The 21,333-nt window shown below is 44.8% G+C and overlaps 1 protein-coding gene across 1 annotated transcript in view; it reads right to left on the minus strand.

The window, feature by feature from the left end:
* The window catches only part of KALRN (kalirin RhoGEF kinase), a 535,107-nt gene that overhangs the window by 277,174 nt on the left and 236,600 nt on the right, over window positions 1-21,333 (minus strand). Inside the window, exons 13-14 of the mRNA XM_081815029.1 lie at window positions 12,087-12,282; window positions 3,614-3,780 (exon numbers count right to left, since the gene is read on the minus strand). Coding sequence (XP_081671155.1) covers window positions 3,614-3,780; window positions 12,087-12,282 — 363 coding nt within the window. The remainder of the gene's footprint in view (window positions 1-3,613; window positions 3,781-12,086; window positions 12,283-21,333) is intronic.

Here is a 21,333-nt window from a genome sequence, read left to right on the forward strand (position 1 = left end):
CTCATTCCTTTTGATGGCTGCATAATATTCCATTGTATATATATACCACATCTTCTTTATCCATTCATCTGTCGATGGACATCTTGGCTCTTTCCACAGTTTGGCTATTGTGGACATTGCTGCTATAAACATCGGGGTGCATGTACCCCTTCGGATCCCTACTTTTGTATCTTTGGGGTAAATACCCAGTAGTGCAATTAACACAGCAGTATTCTTGACAGGGTAATATTTCCTCCTTTGTTTTCACTGTTCACTTTAATAAAAAGCAAATTTTGGCCAGTATTTGGTCCATAGGGGTAATTTAAGTCAATGTCTTTAGTAGAAAAGTATGATTTCTTTTCCCATACTTAGAGCCCCGAGAGCTTACAAATCCATTTTGGCTTATTTTCTGCTAAAGGCCCTGTTCTGCAGGAACACATATGGAAATTCACTTAGTTTTTTGCCAATTAAGTAGGTTTTTCAAATCTTCTTGGATTATTTAATAAATGTGAGGTCATCTTTGCCAGAGTAGTAATTTTCCTGGAAAGCAGTCGGAACATTCTGTGGGGCTGGGGAGTAATCTGAACTCTTTTTCTAGAAGAAAGGGGGCATCTAAATGGTCTAGGGCCCCAGACCATGGGCTGTAGTCAGGGGAGGGAATTCCCTTAAAGAGTCAACATTTCTCCAGAGGTGTCTGGGCCATCGATCTAAGATACAGAGCCCCATGTAACCCCAAAAGAACAGCAGTCACATTAAATAATTTCATTTGTTCTCAAGCTCTGACAATAATATTCAGTCTGACAGCTGTGGCATCATCTCTCTTCAAAGCTTCAGTTTAATATAATGGTCATGTAACTACACTATGGTTATGATGGCCAAATCTAAACCTCTCATCTATGGGCTCTAACACCCAACTGTGTAGCAGTGCATTGTTCTCTTCCTTTCCATCCCCATTAATGGCATTTCAATTAAGGTGTCCTTTTTCTTTCCTTTTCTTCTTCTTTTTCTTTTGAGTATATTCAAAAGAGAAACTCTCAAGCTTGTGTCTAAATTTATCTCCACTGGTCAATATCGACATCTAAATTAACTCCCTTTTTCCAAGTGTCAGCAGCTTCCAAATCAATATTTCCTGCTCCACCAACTTCCATCAAACACAAATGCCTTCTCTGAAACTGGATCAGACAACTCCCAAAACAAAGAGCCCTACACTGACAAGGAAAACAAGTCCGCCTAATGAGGCATGGTGGCTTAACTAAGCAGCAATCCCTTGGCACCTCCCAAGGCCACTGTGGGTTTCCTGCAGTCTGACTTGAGCAATCCAGTATGCTTTTGAACTACAGTTGCATGTGTGTCATCCTCACCATGGCGGGGAGAAGCAACTTTCTCCTGCAGAAAAGTTTTTTGTCCTCCAACTCAAGAAATACTGAATGGGAATGTATCCAGAGATCCCTCTAGCCTGGATTATTCGTATACAGACAACCTATGTCCCCATTTGACAAACTACCTATCATCATGTCAACTCCCCATCCTATACAGAATGTATACTCAAAGGATAAAAAAATCATTTCCATTTTCATACCAGTTAAGAAAAACATAATTAGGGAGTTGACCCTACTATTAATGTTGGAACAAAAAATAAATACAATTAAAAACCAGGAACAAAAATACCTATTTCATTTCACAGACAAATAGGAATGATTTTCCTGTTATCTGTTTTGTTCAGATGATCTCTCCTGCCACCTTTGGCTGGTGGAAGTAACAGTGTATGAAGAGTGGAGGGTTCCCATGACCTGTTGGAGCCTGCTGACCGGTCGGGTAGGTGCCACCCTCTGTGCCAAATGCAGGCCCTGTGGGCCTGTCTTCTCAGACGTGGTGCTGTGAAGACCAGGAAAATCCCAGACTGCGTTCTGCTAGAGGGCTTCTTTCTATTTTTCCTGGAGCCCTAGGGCAGGACTGGGGCCCAGGAGAGGCAAACCGTGGGACTGTTGATAAAGGAAGCATGGGCTCAAGTTTCAGCTAACTAGTCAACAGGCCCTGGGAGCACTAATCCTATGCTACTTCAGTTTCCCCCACTTGTAAAAAATAAACATGCGCCCCTTTCCCCCATGGGTCTCTTCTCTTAAAATGAGATTATAAATGAGAAAGAACCTCTCCTCTGAAAAGTAAGTACTATCATTATTACCAAGAGTCTCAGAATTTGTGTAATCCTCACTGCTCTGGGTCTGCTAGGATTTCCATCATGTCTCTCCAGCGACTCAGGTGTGATCCCAGTGTAATTACACAGAAAACAATCTGGATGGCAGCCCTGTGATCCAGCCTGCCTTGGTGCTCAGTGATTTCACCTGCGCTGAGGACAGATCTTCAGCATAGTGTGTAAGGGCTCTGGATGAGCACTGCTCGGGAGAAGCAGAGCAGAGAAGACCATTTTGCCCATGATAATAAATAACAATATAATAACTAAGACCCAGGCATTAACAAGAAATACTCTGAATATAAGAGAACAGCAATGATTAAATAAAATATGGTGTTTTTGTCCCCTGTACTAAATTAATAGAGTTAAATAAGACAGTGTAATAGCCATGGTGCATAAGAAAAAATGCTTAACAGGAAGGTCCTCTGCTTAGGTTATTTCGGGTGGGGGTCTGCCTTCAGGGAGCAGGGGTTGGGATTGCTTGAAAGAATGTGGAGCAGAAGGAACTATCACGGAATTGCCTGGAGGTGCCCCCCCCCCCTTGCAGGGAAGCCCTCCTAGACCAGTGGAGCACAGTGACATGCTCTTTGTCTGGTGACCTAAGCTTCAGTGGCCTCATCTGCAAATCGGGAATAAGATCTGCTTCAGAGAATGGTTGTGAGGATTGATGGAGAGATGAGTGTAAAAGGTACCCAGCACTCAATAAATTATTATATATTTGTATTTCTTCAATCCCACTTTGTCTAAATAAAAAAAAATCTCCATTCATTATGCTGATAATTAAAACTGAGTCTGTTCATAATACAAATATATAGTATTTTAAAATGTGTCATTGGTTCCTGTGTTTTCCTAGAGGTTCCTAGAGGCCTGGCTATGTCCTTTGGTAAAATGGCTAGTATAACATCTCATACTGATAAGAAATCTTCTTTTAATTGACTTTAATAGGGCAAGACAATTTTCTTATAAGCTGCACATGCATATTGAAGAGCACGAGGGCAACTGCTACCATTTACTATCAGCTACGTGTCGGGCACTGCACGAGGTCAGGTGCCCCACATTAACTGGGCTCTAAAGCTCGACCATGTTTATCGATGAGAGATTTGCGTATCACATGAACTGTGTGTCACGATGGAGGATAGAAAGGAAGAGAACAGGCTCAGCGACTCCCAGGACACCTTGGGAAAGCTTTGGAATGCTCTCCTTGCATTGTTAGGAGAGAAAACTAACGCATTTGTGGTTTGCGCCTTGTACCACCGGATCTAGTTGTCAGATGCGACAGATAGCAACCTCCCTTTCAGAAACCCAACAACCACTCCTTCGCTTACCCGTTTTCCAAGTTCTGGTGACGAGGGTGGCTCCGTACACCTTCCCCACACCAGGAGCAGGCCCGGGGCCTGGGGGGGAGCCCAGAATGAGGGCGGGCGGTGGAGGGGCCGGGCTCACCTGTTTGACCTCGGCCTGTAGGTGCCTCAGTTGGAGGCACTGCTCCAGCCGCTTATGGGTCTGCTCTGCGTTGAGCTCCAATTCGTGTTGCTTCTCATGGAGAAACTCCAGTAGCTCTTGTACCTGGGCTGCCAGATCAATGTCTTTCTCACAGATTAACTCAATTCCTGGTTAAAGAAAAAAGTAAACAAGGAAAAATGAGGTAGTGCTACAAAGACCATACTTCTTTGAATACGCACAAGAAAGCAGGAATTCAGCAACAGCCAGGAGCAGCGCCCTCCTGGCCTTTACACATCCCTCTCTGAAGCTTCTGTTTGGGGTGTCCAAACCATGCCTCCGCTTTTGGATTATCTGATCCTTTTCCTGGGAATTTCAACAGATGATCAGCTCCTTATTATCAGCTGGTGTTACAGAGTGAGGTGGTTCTCTGGGAGTCCATCCCCAGAGAAGAAAGCGCTCGGCAGTCCCTCCTGGGGGGTTTGCTAACACCTACAATACTCACAAGCAAGGCTCTGGATCATATTGGGAAACAAAACAAAACCGAAAATAACCTGTCTCAGGAACTTCTGCCAAAGGCACACTCTTTTAGCCGGTCAGATGCAATTTATACTTAGATGGCAAGTTTGTTCTGATGAGAGTCTCTGGGCAGGGGTGATTTTATTAGCCAACTACTTGGGCGCCCTAAAAAAAAGCAACTCTTAGAACTACATGCTAGAGCTATCTCATATACTGTTTCTCCAGCACAGGCAAACGCACCCGATAAACGCACCCAGCAATAGCACAGGGGTACCGAGTGCTTCTCCATTTACAAAAGCCATGTTAAAGTTGCACCCACACAAGAAGAGTGTGCTCACTGTCCTTCCGCTTTTTTAAAGCAAAGAATAAGCCCAGTCAGCCAGTTAACAAGAGTTCCCGAAGTTTATGGATACGTCACCCAGCATTAATAAACTGCCAACTGTCTGACCTGTGATGGGACCTCGAGTCAATACCCACCAGGCAGAAGCTGTGGCTCCATTCCTTGTCCACATCCCACTCCACCTGCCTTACTTTTTCTTTTTTTAAAGATTGACTTATTTATTTTAGAGAGAGAAAGAGCAGGGGGAGGGACCGAGGGAGAGGGAGAATCTCAAGCAGACTCCGTGCTAAACATGGAGCCCGATGCAGGACTCAATCTCACAACCCTGAGATCACGACCTGAAATGAAACCAAGAGTCAGATGCTTAACCAACTGTGCCACCCAGGCACCCCTTCCTTACTTTTCCTATATACCTCTCCCAACACACAAGCATGGACACACATACACTTTTCTCTCCAGCAAGCTGGTGATCCTATTTATACATTCATCACCAGCAGGACTAGAATAGCCTTCCTCAAACAGATCTGTGTTTCAGGAAGGGTCATTAAACCCTGGCACAGAGTGAGGGGACTGCCTTAGTCATCAAAGGCCTTCTTGTCTGCTAGTGGCTTGAATTCGATTCCTACCTTAGCTCTTGAAGGCTACATGAAGAGTGTGCTAGCTTTGGAGCTAGCCCTGAGTCAGAATCCTGGACATGGGAAAGTTATCTAAGCCGTCAGAAGCTTCGATTTCCTCATATGTGAAATACGGTTTTATATACCTACCTACCTACCTACCTCGTGAGCTGCCTGTTCAGGACCTCATTGGGAGGATTAAATGAGATAATGTATGTGGAGTCTCTGTCGTGTAACATAATACACACAGACCCATGGCTGTCCTGATTCCAGACTCTTAAGCTCTCAACTCCCTACCTTCTTGCATTCGTGCCCTCTTGGTTGCTATCTGCCTCCAACCTGATGCAAATTGTAACCTGTATTGTTTCTTGGTTCTGACTGATTCAACCTTGCTCAGACCCATAGCTTTATAAAAATCCTAAGTCTGGATGGCTTGCCTCCTTCTGATCCATGACTCCACCTGGCTCTGCAGCTTCTCAGTTCAGTCCAGATCCTTTCCCTGGCTCTCCATCCTGTCATCTATGACCCAATGCAGCTGTGCTCCTGATGCTGACAAATAGGGACCCAACCATCAGTGGGGGTGGGACTAAAATTCCCAAAGCCTAATGTACTTCCATGGGGATCACACCCCAAGGAGCCTGCCAATCTCATGTATAGTCACCTAAAAATAAGTCCCCTCTGGGAGACTTCCCCAGCATTCTGACTCACATCATCAGAAACTCATCACCGCCACCACCAACACACCTTCCGGATACATTGGGGGGGGGTGGTGGTGGTGTAAGGAGAGTGTACGCATGCAAAGGGAAATTCATTTCTAGAGGCAAAAATAGTGTTTTATATAAGGACAATATGGAAGAGTGGCAAAAACTTCTGGTGTTACATGGTAATAATTTCAGTATCTTTTCATGTTTATTTTTTTCTACCAGTTTCATAATTCCAAATCCCATCTCCTGAAATATCTGTGGGAGACAGAGAAGAACAGCTTGTTCTTTTGGCAGTCAGCTCCCTTCAGTTCCTATTTTCAATTACCAAGGGGATAAGGTAGAGCATCTCCTTGACTGAAATAAAAAATAAGAAGAAATACAAAAATTTCTATCTCTGCAGCGCCCAGCACAGTGAGATGACCCTTGACTCCCATGTTTACTTTCTGGAAATGTAATTTAAGATCCGTCTGCGGGAGCAGAAGCTCTTCCCTGCTTCCAGCCACAATGCAGGTTTTCTCTAGCTCCTTTTCATGCCGCATGCACCTCTGGTGTTTAGTATGCTGGGCTTGGGAAAGTGTCTTTCTCTGGGAAGCCCGTGGCTCACCTCGGCCACCTGGCATGTAAATGGGCCCTCTAAGCTGGTAACTCGTCAAAGGGGCTGGTACCTGCTAAGGACACAATCCCCAACCGGCTCCCAGCCTGCCCCGAGACTCCAGCCCTTCGCTTGCATCTACCTCTCTTGGTACTGTTTTTTGGGAGATGAACACAGGAAATAAAATGGGGGAAGACAATGCCTAGTCCACTCAACCGCACATCGTGCTGTGGATGGAGTGAATGGGAGGAACATGAAATGGCACCTAGGAGGAGAGAAACTCACTCCTTCCTCCCACTGCCCCCACACACATCGACACGAGTCCCAGTCAAACCCCATCAACCGGTAAATACCCATCAATCAACAGCAAATAGTTTGCTTGTGTTCGCATTACTCTTCTCAGTCTGTTTTCCTAGGGACTCTCAGAAATGCAGCAAGACATGTGTGTTCTTTCCATCAAGTAGGGAGACAGTTTGTCAGTCTCTTTAGGGCAAGCTGTATTGATGTGTTCCACAAGGTTCTGTACCCATCCTTCCCTTAGAACTTTCCCGTTGGGGGTGGTTCCTTAACTTGTCCCTGTTCTCGCAGGAATGCAGGCTCCCTGGTGCCAGGGCCACATGTCTTATGTGTCTCTGCATCCTCAGCACCAGTAGAGGGCTTGACTCATAAAACCCAATAAATAAGCTCTTCCGTGAACACATGGCCTCTGCAGGGAAGGACTCAGGTCACGTGCTGTGGTGAAAAGCACGTGCAAGCTCTGGGAAAGGACAGACTTAGGTTTGAATTCATGCTCTGCCCCCTATGAACAGTGCATCTCTGGGCTCCACATCTTTTCTGAGCTTGGGTAAAAACAATCCCAACAATGACTTCTGGGGTGTCATAGGACTTAGTGAGATTAGGTACATACAGTGCCTGGCATTTAGTAGGCTCAAAATATGCATGTTCCTACTTTTTTACAACATATTCATTATTGATTATTAATGGAACTGTTGAATGGCTTGTAAAAATGTAAATATAAAATCTTACTGTGAGGTATTTACGAACTTGCTCAGTGTACATCATTAGAAACTGTGATGGTCTGGATGGTCTTAGACCAGGGCTCTTAATCTTGGCTCACATTAGATCTGGAGAACTTTAAAAATCACTGTTGGTCATTGGCCACACCCAGAGCAGCAATAGGAGACTGTCTGTGGGTGGTACCCAGACATCAGGAAGTTTTAAAGCTCCCATGGTGATTCAACATGCAACCAAGATGGGAAACTGCTGGATAAGATGGTACCATGGCCAGCAACCCGGGGACAGAGATATTCTTTATGCTATACTCGGTCAGCAGAATGGTTGGCACTGTGTTTGTTTAGGGCTCGAGGCCACAGCTAATAATGTCACTGTACTTTTCCTTTGCTGCCAGGTTGAGGGTACCACTTTAGTTCCCTCAAGGAGAGAGGTGGCTGGGGTCTAGAGTAAGGTATAGGTATTCCTGGCTATGCTACCCAGAGGCGTTCTTTGTGCATTAACATCAGCCTGCCTCAGTGAGAGACTAGCCCTTCCCTCCTCACTCCTCCTTCTGTGCCCCTCCCTCAATGTAACACCCCATTCAGAAATGATAAAGTCCTTTAATCGGGTTTTTAGATCAGCATTCTCAACCCTGGCCATACAAGAGAATCATCTGGGAAGTTAAAAAAAAAAAAAAAAAATCTGGGCCCACTCCAGGCCAATTAAGCAAGACTCCCTGAGGGGTGGGGCCCAGACCTTGGTACTTGTAAGTTCTGCAGGTGGTTCTAAATCTGCAGCCGGGCTGAGAACTATTGTTTTACATCTACATTCTCTTCTCCTCCACTCAGCCCCCATCTGATCCATTTTCCCATGAACCCCAGAGTAGCTTCCATTTTAGAAAAACACAGGTCTTTTCTCTCCTTTTATGATGCAAGTGAAATTATTTGTGGCCCCTTATTTTTTCCTACATCTGTCCCACCCACACTGATGTTCACTCCATTAACTAATCAAATCCTCTTATTGAGAATGTGCTATGTGCAAGACATCAGCACTCTGCCAGATGCCGGGAATGGAAAGAGAAGGAAGAAAGAGTCCTGCCCTCACGCTGCTGGAGAAGCTACAGGAACACATGGCTGCAAAAGAATGCAATACCTGCTAGAATACAAGCATAACATGTCACAGTTACCAAACTTCTTCGAGGCCTCACCATGCTTGCGCATTATTGCACTGCATCCTCACGATGACCCTGTGCGCTGGGTATTCTTATGACTGCTGTTTTCCGGAGGAGAGTGAGGCTTGGAGAGATTGGGTAGCATGTTGGGGCACAGCCGGGTAGGGAGGGTGTGGCCGTGTGCCAACCCAGGCACTCTTCCCTCCCATCCGTGCTCTGAGCTCTATGCTCAAGGAGAAGAAGGATCCCCACCACACTTAATTTATTTTGTATTTATTTTCAAATGCTAGGGCTGGGTTCTTTCCAAGCACAGTAAATTTTAAGTATCATTGCCACAGATCCCAAAGATTTTTCACTTAAAAGCCTCGCATAAAGAAAACTTGATGCTTTGATTAGACCAAGCAAGCAACACGTCCACAAGACAAGCAGCTCTTCTTACTCCTAAGGCCACATGGAATAGTCACGTGGTCAGATTTCCGTGGAGAGACCTGCAGCATAGCCACTGGGGGTGGTTAGGCTGACTCATCATGGCAAGTATGAACTGGAGGGGACTGCAGGAATCCAGGCCCACCTCCCACACTAGACAGAAGAAGAAAGGTCTAAAGAGAAAGAACAGGAACTTTCCAAAGGCAGACTGCTAGCTGATAGTGGAACTGGACATTGACTTCAGCCGGTATGCTTTCTCCAGCTTGACTCTTTCCAGCAAAACCTGGCACCTCCCAACTTGAGGCCAAAATAGAAAATGCTATAGCGAGGAGAGAACGATGAGCAAGGGGAGAAAGTGTTCCTGTCTCGCCTTCTATTCCTAAAGCTAATGCTGATTTAAGCAAAGGCTTTGCTTTGGTTAGAGCCATTGGCAACACCAGAGGGACTTAGTGGAACCTGGCTCACCATGACAACTGCACACCTGAAAATAAGTGTATAGAAATTCCCTACTTCCATTTAGTCCTACAAAATCAAAGCATAAGCCCTTCATTAAGTTAGCATGGACGGCTAAACACCAACCAAGAGCTTAATTTTGTTAATTGTCTTTTTTCTAAGACAAGAGTTTATTTTACCTTGAGTTCAAATATAGTTTATTAGACACACATCACCAATGATGAAGACATTTATTGCCTCAGTCCGGGGTCTCTGAAGTCCTGCATTCCTCAATCACTTGGGGGCAAGACCCACCCTGGGTCCACCCCCAACCTCCACCCCAACCCCCCAGCTCCAGCACAACCCTGCTCTCCCTTCCTCCGAGCCAGAGACGAGGTAGATGCATCCTCTGCAGGACCCGGCATTCAGCAGTAGACAGGAAGTGAGCTTCCCTGAAATCCCTGGATTCATTCCCTTGGAAGCCTTTGAAGCCTCCTGGACGATGCCAGACTGAACAGCTAGCTGTGGTAGGAGCAGGGGAACAGCCAGTCCCAGCAGACAGGGCTGAAGAGGCCAATCAAGCCTCTTTTCACAAAACTCATTTCTAGATCAGGATACTGTGGGTGTGGGCAGCCCATCTGCCCTAGGTGTTTTCACCCACTCAGCCCTCAAGGTTCAGGAGGCTGCCAAGCACAGCTAACCCACAGTCACAGGCCATCTGCAGGGGCTGCCAACTCCTGGTCGGCTTTCTGCTACCATGGATACCTGGCTCTTGGGACAGAGAGGGACTTGCCCAGGTCACGCCAGCATCCCAGTACAAAGTACCGCGGTTTCGAGGCAGACCAGCTTCCCTCCTGCCAGATGCATCAATACTGAGGGACGAAGGGTGACAGCCCTGCAAGGCCTCTCGGTCCCAGCCTCTCTCTTAGGTCCTACGCATCCTCTCATGGTTCCCAGCCTTAGCTGGATTGCCAGCTATTGTGAGCACCATGAGGGGAAGCTCTAACATGAAACCTGAGTCCAGGTAAGGTTCTCAACTGCAGAGAAAGGTATACTTTTCCCCCTCCTTCCCTAATAACACCTTGAAGATGTACAAGCCATTGCCAAGCGTGTATCTCAACAGGCACATGATTTCCCTGGAGATTTTGTTAACATACAGATTCAGATTTCTAAGTCTGGGATAAGGGCTGGGAGTCTATGTTTCTAATCAGCTCTTAAGTGACGCTGGTGCTGCTGGTCCAGGGCCCACACTTTGAGTAGGTCCTAGATTCATGGTGCATCAGCACCCCTGGAGGGCTTGGTGAGACACCCATTGTTGGGCCCCACCCCAAGAGATTCTGAGGTGGCAGGTTCAATGGGCCCTTAAACCTTCCTGTGCTTCTCAGCCCTGGCTGCACAGTGGATCACCTGAGAAGGTTTTTTTGCTGATGCCCAAGTCCCATTCAGAGGTAGTTAAATCAGGACCTCCAGGCTTAGGGCCTGGCACTGCCATTTTTTAAAAGAACCCCCCACCCTTGCCCCCGAGAGACTGCAATGTGAATGGCCCTTCCTGGGGCGATGTGGGGTACGGTCTGCACTGTGTAAACAAGCCTGGGCAGCTGCAGCTGTTCACAACACAAACGAAAATTCACGAGCGAACAGAATTTACCAGACTGTCTTTCCTCTGGTTAGAAGTGAAGTCTCTTTGAATGCTGTTATTTATTCTTTCAGGTCCTTAAAACAAACACAGTTCCCTACAGTCAAGTTTGAGGGCTAACGTCTGCCTGACAATCTCATGATTCTAAACATCCTTCTTGGTCAACAGGGACATGGACCTACTGTGTCTTCAAGAGTTAATGGCCTGAACCCCCGTCTGCCTCTTCCTGGAGGGTGAGGAACAGGAGCCAAGGAGGACCTAGGGGGAGGGGAGGCCAACGGTGGGGTTGGGTGCAGAGACTGTGTTCCAGCACTCTACTTGCATGTGCCTCTGTGAGTGACTTCTTGTCCACTGGACTAGTTGACCGTGGGAATGCCGTGGCTCCCTCTGGTTCCAACACCAAAGGCCGTTTGGCAGAGCGGTGGGTGTCACAGGAAGGGTTCATGCATTTGCTGGATAGACAGTGAATAAAGCTCGAACACAAAAAGAAGTGAAATCTGGGTAACTCAGCCACGGTTTCTCGAGAAGTTATAAAATTATATGACCTTGCCATAAATTTTTATCAGCACTTCTAACACTCACACACAGACCAGTGATTAAAAAAAACAACAACTGGGCTCTCTGAGAGGCCTGAGCCAGAGACCAGGAGAGGGGGCCTGGGGGGTGAACAGCAAACATCTACACATTAGAATACAATTCACATGGCTGGCTGGCTGCTTTCGGAGCCCACCTGGTTTGTTTCTGCAGGCCCCCGTTTTTTCCCAATCTGTGCAAATTTCCATTTTTTGTTTTCCCCATTCTCTGCATAGCACCAGGAGCCAGGAGATCCTGGCCCTATCCTCCTCTTTACCAGAACCTAACTGGGCAATCTTGGACGAGCTATTTCGGCTCTCATGCATCAGTTTTCTTTAAAATGGCAAAAACCTCTGTTCCCGTATCTGTGGGAATGAAGTGGATGAGCAGAGTGCACATGCTGGCTGGAATCAGGCTGGCCTGCTTGCTTTCATCACCTCCCTGCCAGAAGGAGGAGGACGGGAGAGCTCACCCACCTGAGGCCTGGACCTCCATGATGTACTGGTGCAGATCCTGGCCCTGCTGGATGACCTCGAACGTCATGTTGTTCATGGCTAGCTTCCGTTCCGTGTGGCGCTGCAGCCGCTGCTCGGCCAGGGTCAGATCCTCCGTGTTGAAGTCATTCATCTGCCGGAGCAAGTCCTCATTCCAGGCGTCCAGCTCTGCCGTCACCTGTAAGGGAACGACGGTCGGTACCGGCTCGCAGGTCCACGAGAGAGTGCGAGAATGAAGCCTTACTAACTAACCCTAACCTTGGATCCGTCTCTGCTTTGCAGTGGTTGGACTCCTAAACTACAGTTAAGCCCCAGTGCACGTCGGTCACAGCATTCTCCAGGTGTTTCTATGTCTACAGCAGCAACAAATGCTGTGCAAGTTACAGTTCATGAAGTTTTTTTTGTTTTTTTTTTTTTAAAGATTTATTTATTTATTTATTTATTTGACAGAGAGAGACACAGCGAGAGAGGGAACACAAGCAGGGGGAGTGGGAGAGGGAGAAGCAGGCTTCCCGCGGAGCAGGGAGCCCGATGTGGGACTCGATCCCAGGACCCTGGGATCATGACCTGAGCCGAAGGCAGTCGCTTAACCAACTGAGCCACCCAGGCGCCCCAGTTCATGAAGTTTTTGCATATTCCATCCTGTTCCACACCTCCCCACCCCCCAATGATCTAGAGAGGCAGGAAGGGTGGAGATTGCCAGGGGTCCGAAGGCAGGAGTCTATGGAGTGGATAGTGTTGAGAGTCCTGGTGAGGAGAAGCAGAGCAAAGTTGAGCTGCTTCAATTGGGAGAGTGAGCCTCAGAGATCCGGTATCTTGGGAATCTGAATCTACCAAATGCGAAATATGTCTAGCATTCTGAATCTGGTGTTTCTGTATTCTTTCCTCTCCCCTTCCCTACCCTCCTCCACCCTCACCACCTTGACATCATTAGGCTGAGGGCCCTTGTCTGTTATGAAGCCCAAAGAATGGGACTTTCGAGGGGCTACTCAGCAGACCAGCCTGACTCCTAAGGCCGTCTTCCTGGGGTCTACTCTCTTTTCTCTCTGACTCGTTCTTCCCATTACCCCCAAGAAGTGATGTGCAGATCCTTGAAATAGTCTGATTTGTGTGTTTCTAATATTTGCTGGAGTTTATTTTCTTTCCTATTTTCTGTTTCATCAAAAAATGTTCTTTCGTTGCCTTCTTCCTCTCTACCTTCTTTCTGGGTACAAGGCTGGCACACAGCAAGGGCACTTTTTTTTTTTTTAAGAAAAAGCTTTGTTTTCAAACCTGAAGCTTACCTACTGTTCATGAGCAAACCTAACTTTCCAGCCTCATCTCATGTTCTGTTTCAGAAACCAGTCAGCCGGTTACTCGCCGACCCTGAGAGTTGGCTCCTGCCCTCTCTAGCCTCCTTCCTTGGTTGGATAGCCCTGAAACACCCTTGTTTTTTTTCTACCAGTCTGCTCAAATCCTCACCACCCTTCAAAGTACACCCTCTGATGTGAAGAGCTTCATGACCACCCCCAGACCCAGAAGTTTTTCTCTGGCTTATCTCAAACTATCAGATGTGGACTTGTTGGCTCATACAGAGACCGTGAAAAGAAAATCCTGCACTGGGGAATTAATTTGGCTATTTAACTCCATTTGGAAAAGAAACCTGAAAGAATTTGTTCAGGGCAAAAAGTAGGGCCTGAACTAAATGAATGAAAGATAGAACACAAGTTGCCCACAGGGCATTCAGCTTTCAATCACCCTATTTTGCTTTCTCCTTCCACTCAATTAGGTCCATCTCAGCTCCAGCCCACTCAGTTCCCCTCTTGGCTCCAGCGGCTCCTATCTCCCTCGCTCTCCTGAATTAATTGGAGTGTTAGGATACAATGACCTCTTTGAGAGATACAATGGCAATATTTCTATTCTAACAATTGTCTACTCTAGAGCCATAGCCATAAGGGAAATCAGAGAAGGAGCGAAACAGAAAGAAAGGGTAAGAGGCAGTGGGAAGTGGGAAGGCTCACTTCAAAATGAAGCCCAAGACTTTCCTGCCAGATGACATTCACTGAATCCAGCATTCTCCTGGCACAGACTGACCCAAGGGACTCGGCTTAGCAGCTGCCTTGGGCTCTGTTCTCAGGGCGCCCTCTCCACTGGCTCCTCCTGCTTTCTCAGTCTTCCCCCTCCCCGCCCAATGTTTTATTCTGTACTTGCCTGAATGAAAATTCACCTGTCACTTTTCTTCCCTTTTCCTATGGTCTATTCCCATCTATTTAGTTCTTTATTATCACCTGCGAAGTTGGAAATCTCACTGTGCAGTCTTTTTCTCCAAATCATTTGAAGATGCTGGTAATCATGATGAAGATGATGATCATGGGTTGAAGAAGGTATTTACCTTGTACAGGCATACTTCGTTTTATTGCACTTCACTTTATTGTACTTCCCAGATGTGTTTTTTATAGATTGAGAGTTTGTGACAACCCTGTGTTGAGCACGTCTACTGATGCCATTTTTCCCACAGCATTTGCTCATTCCATGTTTGTGTTGCATTTTGGAAATTCTCACAATATTACAGACTTTTTCATGATTATCGTATTTGTTGTGGTGATCTGTGGTCCATGATCTCTGATGTTACTACTGTCAGCGTTTTGGAGTACCACGAACCACACCCATGTAAGATGAAGAACTTAATATGTGTGTTCTGACTGCTCCACCAACCAGCCATTGCCCCATCTCTCTCCCTCTCCTCGGGGCTCCCTATTCCCTGAGACACAACAACATTGAAATCAGGCCAGTTAATAACCCTGCAATGACCTCTAGTGTTCAAGTGGAAGGAAGAGTCTGTACGTCTCTCACTTTAAATCAAAAGCTAGAAATGATTAAGCCTCAAGAGGAAGGCATGTCAAAAGCTGAGATGGGCCAAAAGCTAGGTCTCTTGCACCAAACAGTTGGCCAAGTTGTGAATGCAAAGCACGGGTTCTTGAAGGAAATTAAAAGTGCTACTCCCGTGAAAACTCAAATGATAAGAAAGCAAAACAGCCTTATTGCTGATTTGGAGAAAGTCTGAGTGGTCTGGATAGAAGATCAAACCAGCAACAATATTCCCTTAAGCCAAAGCCTAATCCAGAGCAAGGCCCTAACTCTTCAATTCTATGAAACCCAAGAGAAGTGGGGAAGCTGCAGAAGAAAAGTTGGAAGCTAGCAGAGGTTGGTTCATGAGGTTTAAGGAAATAAGCCATCTCCATAACATAAAAGTATAAGGTGAAACAGCAGGTGTAGAAGCTGCAGCAAGTTATCCAGAAGACCTAGCTCACATAATTCATGAAGGTGGCTACACTAAACAACAGATTTTCAATATAGACAAAATAGCCTTCTATTGGAAGAAGATAGCATCCTGGATTTTCACAGCCAAAAAGAAGTCAATGCCTGGCTTCAAATTCTCAAAGGACAGGCTGACCTTCTTTTTAGGGGCTAATGCAGCTGGTGACTTGAAGTTGAAGCCAGTGCTCATTTCCCATTCTGAAAATCCCAGGGCCTTTAAGAATTATGCTAAACCTACTCTGCCTGTGCTCCATAAATGGAACAACAAAGCCTGGATGACAGCACATCTGTTTACAACATGGTTTACAAAATATTCTAAGCTTCCTGTTGAGACCTACGGCTCAGAAAAAAATATTTCTTTCAAAGTATCACTGCTCACTGACAATGCACCTACTCATCTAAGAGCTCTGATGGAGACATATGATGAGATTAATATTGTTTTCATGCCTACTAGCACAACATCCATTGTGCAGCCCATGGATCAAGAAGTACTTTCAACTTTCAAGTCTTATTATTTAACAAATACATTTTGTAGGGCTATAGCTGCCACAGATAGTGATTCCTCTGATGGATCTGGACAAAACACATTGAGAACTTTCTGGAAAGGGTTCACCATTCTAGGTGCCATTAATAACATTCATGATTCATGGGAAGAGGTCAAAATAACAGCATCAACAGGAGTTTGGATAAAAGTTGATTCCAACCCTCATGGATGACTTTGAGGGGTCCAAGACTCCAGGGGAGGAAGTAGGTGCAGATGCGGGGGAAACAGCAAGAGAACTAGAATTAGAAGTGGAGCCTGAAGATGTGACTGAATTGCTGCCATCTCATGATAAAACTTGAATGGATGAGGAGTTGCTTCTTATGGATGAGTAAAGAAAGTGGTTTCTTGAGATGGAGCTACTCCTGGGGAAGATGCTGTGAAGGCTGTTGAAATGACAACAAAGGATTTAGAGTATGACATAAACTGACATGATAAAGCAGCGGCAGAGTTTGAGAGGACTGACTCCAACTTTGTAGGAAGTTCTACTGTGGGTAAAATGCTATCAAACAGCATCACATACTGCAGAGAAATCATTTGCACACACACTGTGTACATTAAGGTCCAACCCTATTCCAACTAATAGTGGGAAGGAAGGATCCAAGGCATTTCATTGTGGTGAGATGCTCTGAAATACATGGGCTGTCAATTGCAAAATGAGCATCTTTCTGTTTTATGATGTCACTATTTTTATTAAGATGACAAAAAGTGAAAGCTAAATATTCTCCACTGACCTACAAGTGTTGGATGACAGGGAAAGACATATTGCAGCTAAAGAGACAGTCTTGTTGCATGGGAAGAGCTCTTTTATCTATAATGGGTTTGTATACTGATATAGGTTACCACTGTGAAACTAAAATTCACCAAATTATCAGAGTCATTTATTCTTCTTGTCTAGTATTTTCTTTTCTGTGAGTTCTTTTTGTTTCTAAAATCAATTTATAAAATGTTGATAGTGAATTCTAATATAGGTTATTTTAAAGGTATATCGTAACATTTCTTTCTGCTTTAGAAATATATATATAACTTCTCTAAAGAGTTAAAATATTTATTTATGTAGCTATATAAAGATCTTTGGGGAATCGCAAGAACTTTCGGGAAAAGCAGAAGGATTTGGCAATAAAGAAATCTACTCAATTGTTTCTAATTTTCGGCAAAATAATGTAAGAGCATATTGCAACATGCTATAATTGATGAGTTCCAATGTTCAGTTACCTAATTTCTATTCCAGTAGATAATCTGTATAATTGAATAATTTTTATGAACAATTTCATGTTCTTTTCTTCATTAACATCATGCTAAAACAGAGACCTTTGATATAATCATGATGATCTTGAAGGGGTCTTGATTGGATCCTCAGTAGTTATTTTGCCCATATCTTTGCCTCTTAATGAGTTTGAGACCTGTGGGAATCTAATCTGTTTTCAAAAGATCTCCCCTTTGTTGAAGAGCTCATACAATATACATTGTCCATTCATTCTAGTACTTATCAATGCTTGAATGCCAGTGTTTTTCCTCCCGTGTAAGCTAAATACCTAGTCCTGGAGCTTAAATCTGCTTCCTTCTCCTGAATCCCCAGTATCCTCACCAGAAATAAGAAGCATACAGCATTTGTACCTTGAGAATATAACCTGACTTTAGGCTCACAATCATTACAGCGTGATCTGAAAGTTTCCATCAGGCATCTTTGATAATTTACCCCAAACAGGTGACTTGCCAGAATATGAAAGCTGTGTGAATAATCATTTTTGTTTTTTTTAAGAAGGAAGATGGTAGCAGAACACCCCCCCACACACACACACAATGATGCTGAAATCAATTTGGCAAAAGTCTGGAAGAGACTATCAAATTAATATTCTGTGTAGGCTTTGATTTACTTTATGGAATTTATTTTGCATTTCCTTCTCAAAGGAACTGGGGCATATTTAGAGAATGCTACAGTGATCCCTAGGAGCAATCCACCAACAGGGATCTCAGATAGATCTCATTTTCTTTCTTGTTATAGTTTCTATGTTGGTGGGTTTGACGTATATTGCAAACATTGAGCACAGCATGGCTTTGCAGAGCCTGGCACAGAATCTATAGAAGAAGAGGTTATAAAAGTGGACTAGACGATGGGGTCCTTAGATGATCCCCAGCCAACACAATGACTGTGCAGGCTGATGGCCCTGCGTCACCAGAGGAAAACTTCCAGTGGAGCACCACAGGGCCCTGCCTGACCTGGCCAATATTTCAAATAGCTACAATGTTGAAGCAATAATAAATTTACCTTGATAGGCTGAAGAACTGGGCCAAGAAGAAAAACAGTACAATTTGAGAGGGAAAATATATAAAAGCTTCTATTTAAGTTTTTTTTTTTTTTTTTAAAGTAAGTATATCAGAAGCACCTTGTAAAAACAACCCGGGGCTTTTAAGGCAGCACAAGCCTAGACAAGGCAGGTGATAACGCCACGGAAAAGGCTCCTGTCCGTGCCAGTTCCCTGATAGTGCCCTATCCAGGTGTGTGGCTAACTCGCCTTCAGCACAGGGCAACCAGGAGTTTGGTGTCTGGAGACCACATCATATCCAAAAAGACACGAGTAAATCGGGGATATGTGCCACAGAGAAGGGCTGATGATGAAGAGAAATAGTCATCAAATTTTTAGGGTCAAGGGGACTGTAGAAATAACTACATAATCTCAACATTTTTCAGATAAAGGAAAAGAAGCCTATGATGACCATTTTCAAATATTTTTAAGACTGCCAAATAAAAGAGGGAACAGATTTTTTCTGTTTTTCCAGAGAGCAGAACTAGAACCAAAGAGCAGAAGGGTGGAAATTCTGGTTCAACACACTGATAAAATCCTGAGTTCCCTTGTCTACCCTATCCCCCCAAACCCCACTTCTAGACTTCGGAGATATCCCAGTAGAGGCTAGGTGGCATCCCCTGGGGATGCCAAATCCTGGCCACCAACTTTTACCTGTCTTCCAGGTATAATCTCATCAAGAAACTTTCCATGGGCAGCCTCACTAAACTAAATATTCCTGTCTCAGTGTTCTCATCCAACCGTGAGTCTCTCTCTGTCACAGAATTATCACATTGTATGATGATTCTGTTTCTCTGTTTCTCCTTAGCTACCCGCCTAATGACAAGGACTGTTGGTATCCCCCACATAGTTTTTGATTCATATTAGGTGCTCACTAAATGTTGACCGAGTTGGATTTCTATCAGGCAAAAGGCTGACTGAGCAATCTCTTTCAAATATGAGACAGTAAAAGCCTCTGCGTACAACCAGTTGAAGAGTTGAGACCACCAGTAAATTGTAATCAGCCGTCTCTCCTCAAGGCAGAATTTTCCTCCTTGAAGGCTATTTTTTCCCCAGCCTCAGCCTAGCTACAATTTGTCCTAATGCAAACCCCATAGATCTATAGTTGGCTGTTCCATTCCATACTCAGGTTAATCACACAGATTAATTTGCAGGTACACTGAACAAACTCTGATTGTGATTATAGAGTCGAAGATTTAAAAGAAAGACCATAACTGTGGCCCACGTTTCATAAAGTCCCTAATTTTTTTTTTTTTAAAGATTGTATTTATTCATTTGAAACACAGAGATACAGAGAGAGAGCATGAGCAGGGGAGAGGCAGAGGGAGAGGGAGAAGCAGGCTCCCCGCTAAGCTAGGAGCCCGATGTGGGGCTCGATTCCAGGACCCTGGGATCATGACCTGAGCTGAAGGCAGATGCTTAACCATCTGAGCCACCCAGGCGCCCCCTATAAAGTCCCTAATGTAAAGTATCTTTCTTGGTGTCATTTCTAGTACTCTATAATGTGAGTATGCCAACCCCAGGGGATGCCCCAGATTATCCACTGAAAACACAAAAATTCCCACTGTATAAATATGCATCTGTATGTGCATATATATCATATGCACACATTATTTGATTAAACCAATAAAAAAGATGCAATGTTTCCCTAGACTTTCACTAATAGACTGACACTGGAATCTCGCTGCAAGAACTGGCAGCCCGTGGGGTGGGAGAGGGCTCCTCCAGGAGGGTGGAATCCTGCAGTGTAGAGGGGCCGACTGTGGCTCTTTTGTCCCTTTGCTTTCAGCATAGTTCAAGTTACTGCTCTTTACATGCACCCAGTTAAACAGATTTATCTATTATCTACTTTTAACTAAGCTTCACAGAAAGACACATGGCTTATCAAGTTTCCTGCAAAGAAACTGCAGTTTGAGGACAATAATATGCATGAAAACACAAGAGAACTTTGAACTCTCTGTTGGCCACCTTGTGGGGTAAAGAAACAATGATAATCTAATCAGATCTGTCAAGAAGCCAGGCCAAAAAAATAATTAGAAATGATCAAGAAAGCGATCTGAAATATGGAACCACAACTTCTAATGAAAAAAGCTGAATTTCACCCTACGGGCACCCTGAGTTCTGAGATTATTAGCCAGTGATTGAACATGTGTACCATTTATAAACTAATATATGCAAAGATAGGGAGTTGCAAGTTCAAAAATATTTTATTAAGAGAGTGCATGATCAAAAGAATTTGGAGAATGGGACGCCTGAGTGGCTCAGTCGGTTAAGCGTCTGCCTTCGGCTCAGGTCATGATCCCGGGGTCCTGGGATCGAGTCCCGCGTCGGGCTCCCTGCTCCGCGGGAAGCCTGCTTCTCCCTCTTCCACTCCCCCTGCTTGTGTTCCCTCTCTGACTGTGTCTCTCTCTGTCAAAAAAATAAATAAAATCTTTAAAAAAAAAAAAAAAAAAGAATTTGGAGACTGCTGGCCCGTTCTTGCTTCTAAAAACATTTTTTTTTTTTTTATTTCTTTCTGATCATTCTGGTCAGTTGTAGAAAACTTTGAAATGCATGGAAGCTTTGAGAAAATATCACCCATATTCTTACCACCACAACATAAACATTATTCACATTTGGTGAAATGTCTCTGCTATCCCAACCATTTCATATAAAATGTCTTTCGTAGGGGGAAGCTGAACCCACAGGAAACACTTTACAGAACATCATGTTCCACCATGGGTCACACTGTCTGGTCTCCATGGAGGCTAAGAAGTTATGTCAGGAATGCAGCTGCAGTCCTGGCTTTTAAGCAGTTGCCTATACATTTGGGATAAGTTTCCTTCTTGGTGGGGGTGTCCTATGACCTCAGCCCAGGTTATCCTATGGGCATCATACACACCATTCTCACTGAGGAAAAGGAGTCTGGCACAGCAACTCCTGTACTATCTTAATTTTTAAATTAATTAGCCCATCTCAGCCATCGGTGACATGGTTAAGGAGTCATGCTTAGATTCCCAGATGTCAGGGGCGCAGGCCTGCTCTGGTTTTCAGTAATCCCCAGGAATTTCGAGTATGTCCATCAAATGCCTTCCTCGAGGGAAGG

The sequence above is a fragment of the Leptonychotes weddellii genome, chromosome 1, assembly GCF_054177405.1.
Source record: "Leptonychotes weddellii isolate Sample4059 chromosome 1, ASM5417740v2, whole genome shotgun sequence".
Classification (NCBI taxonomy): Eukaryota; Metazoa; Chordata; class Mammalia; order Carnivora; family Phocidae; genus Leptonychotes; species Leptonychotes weddellii.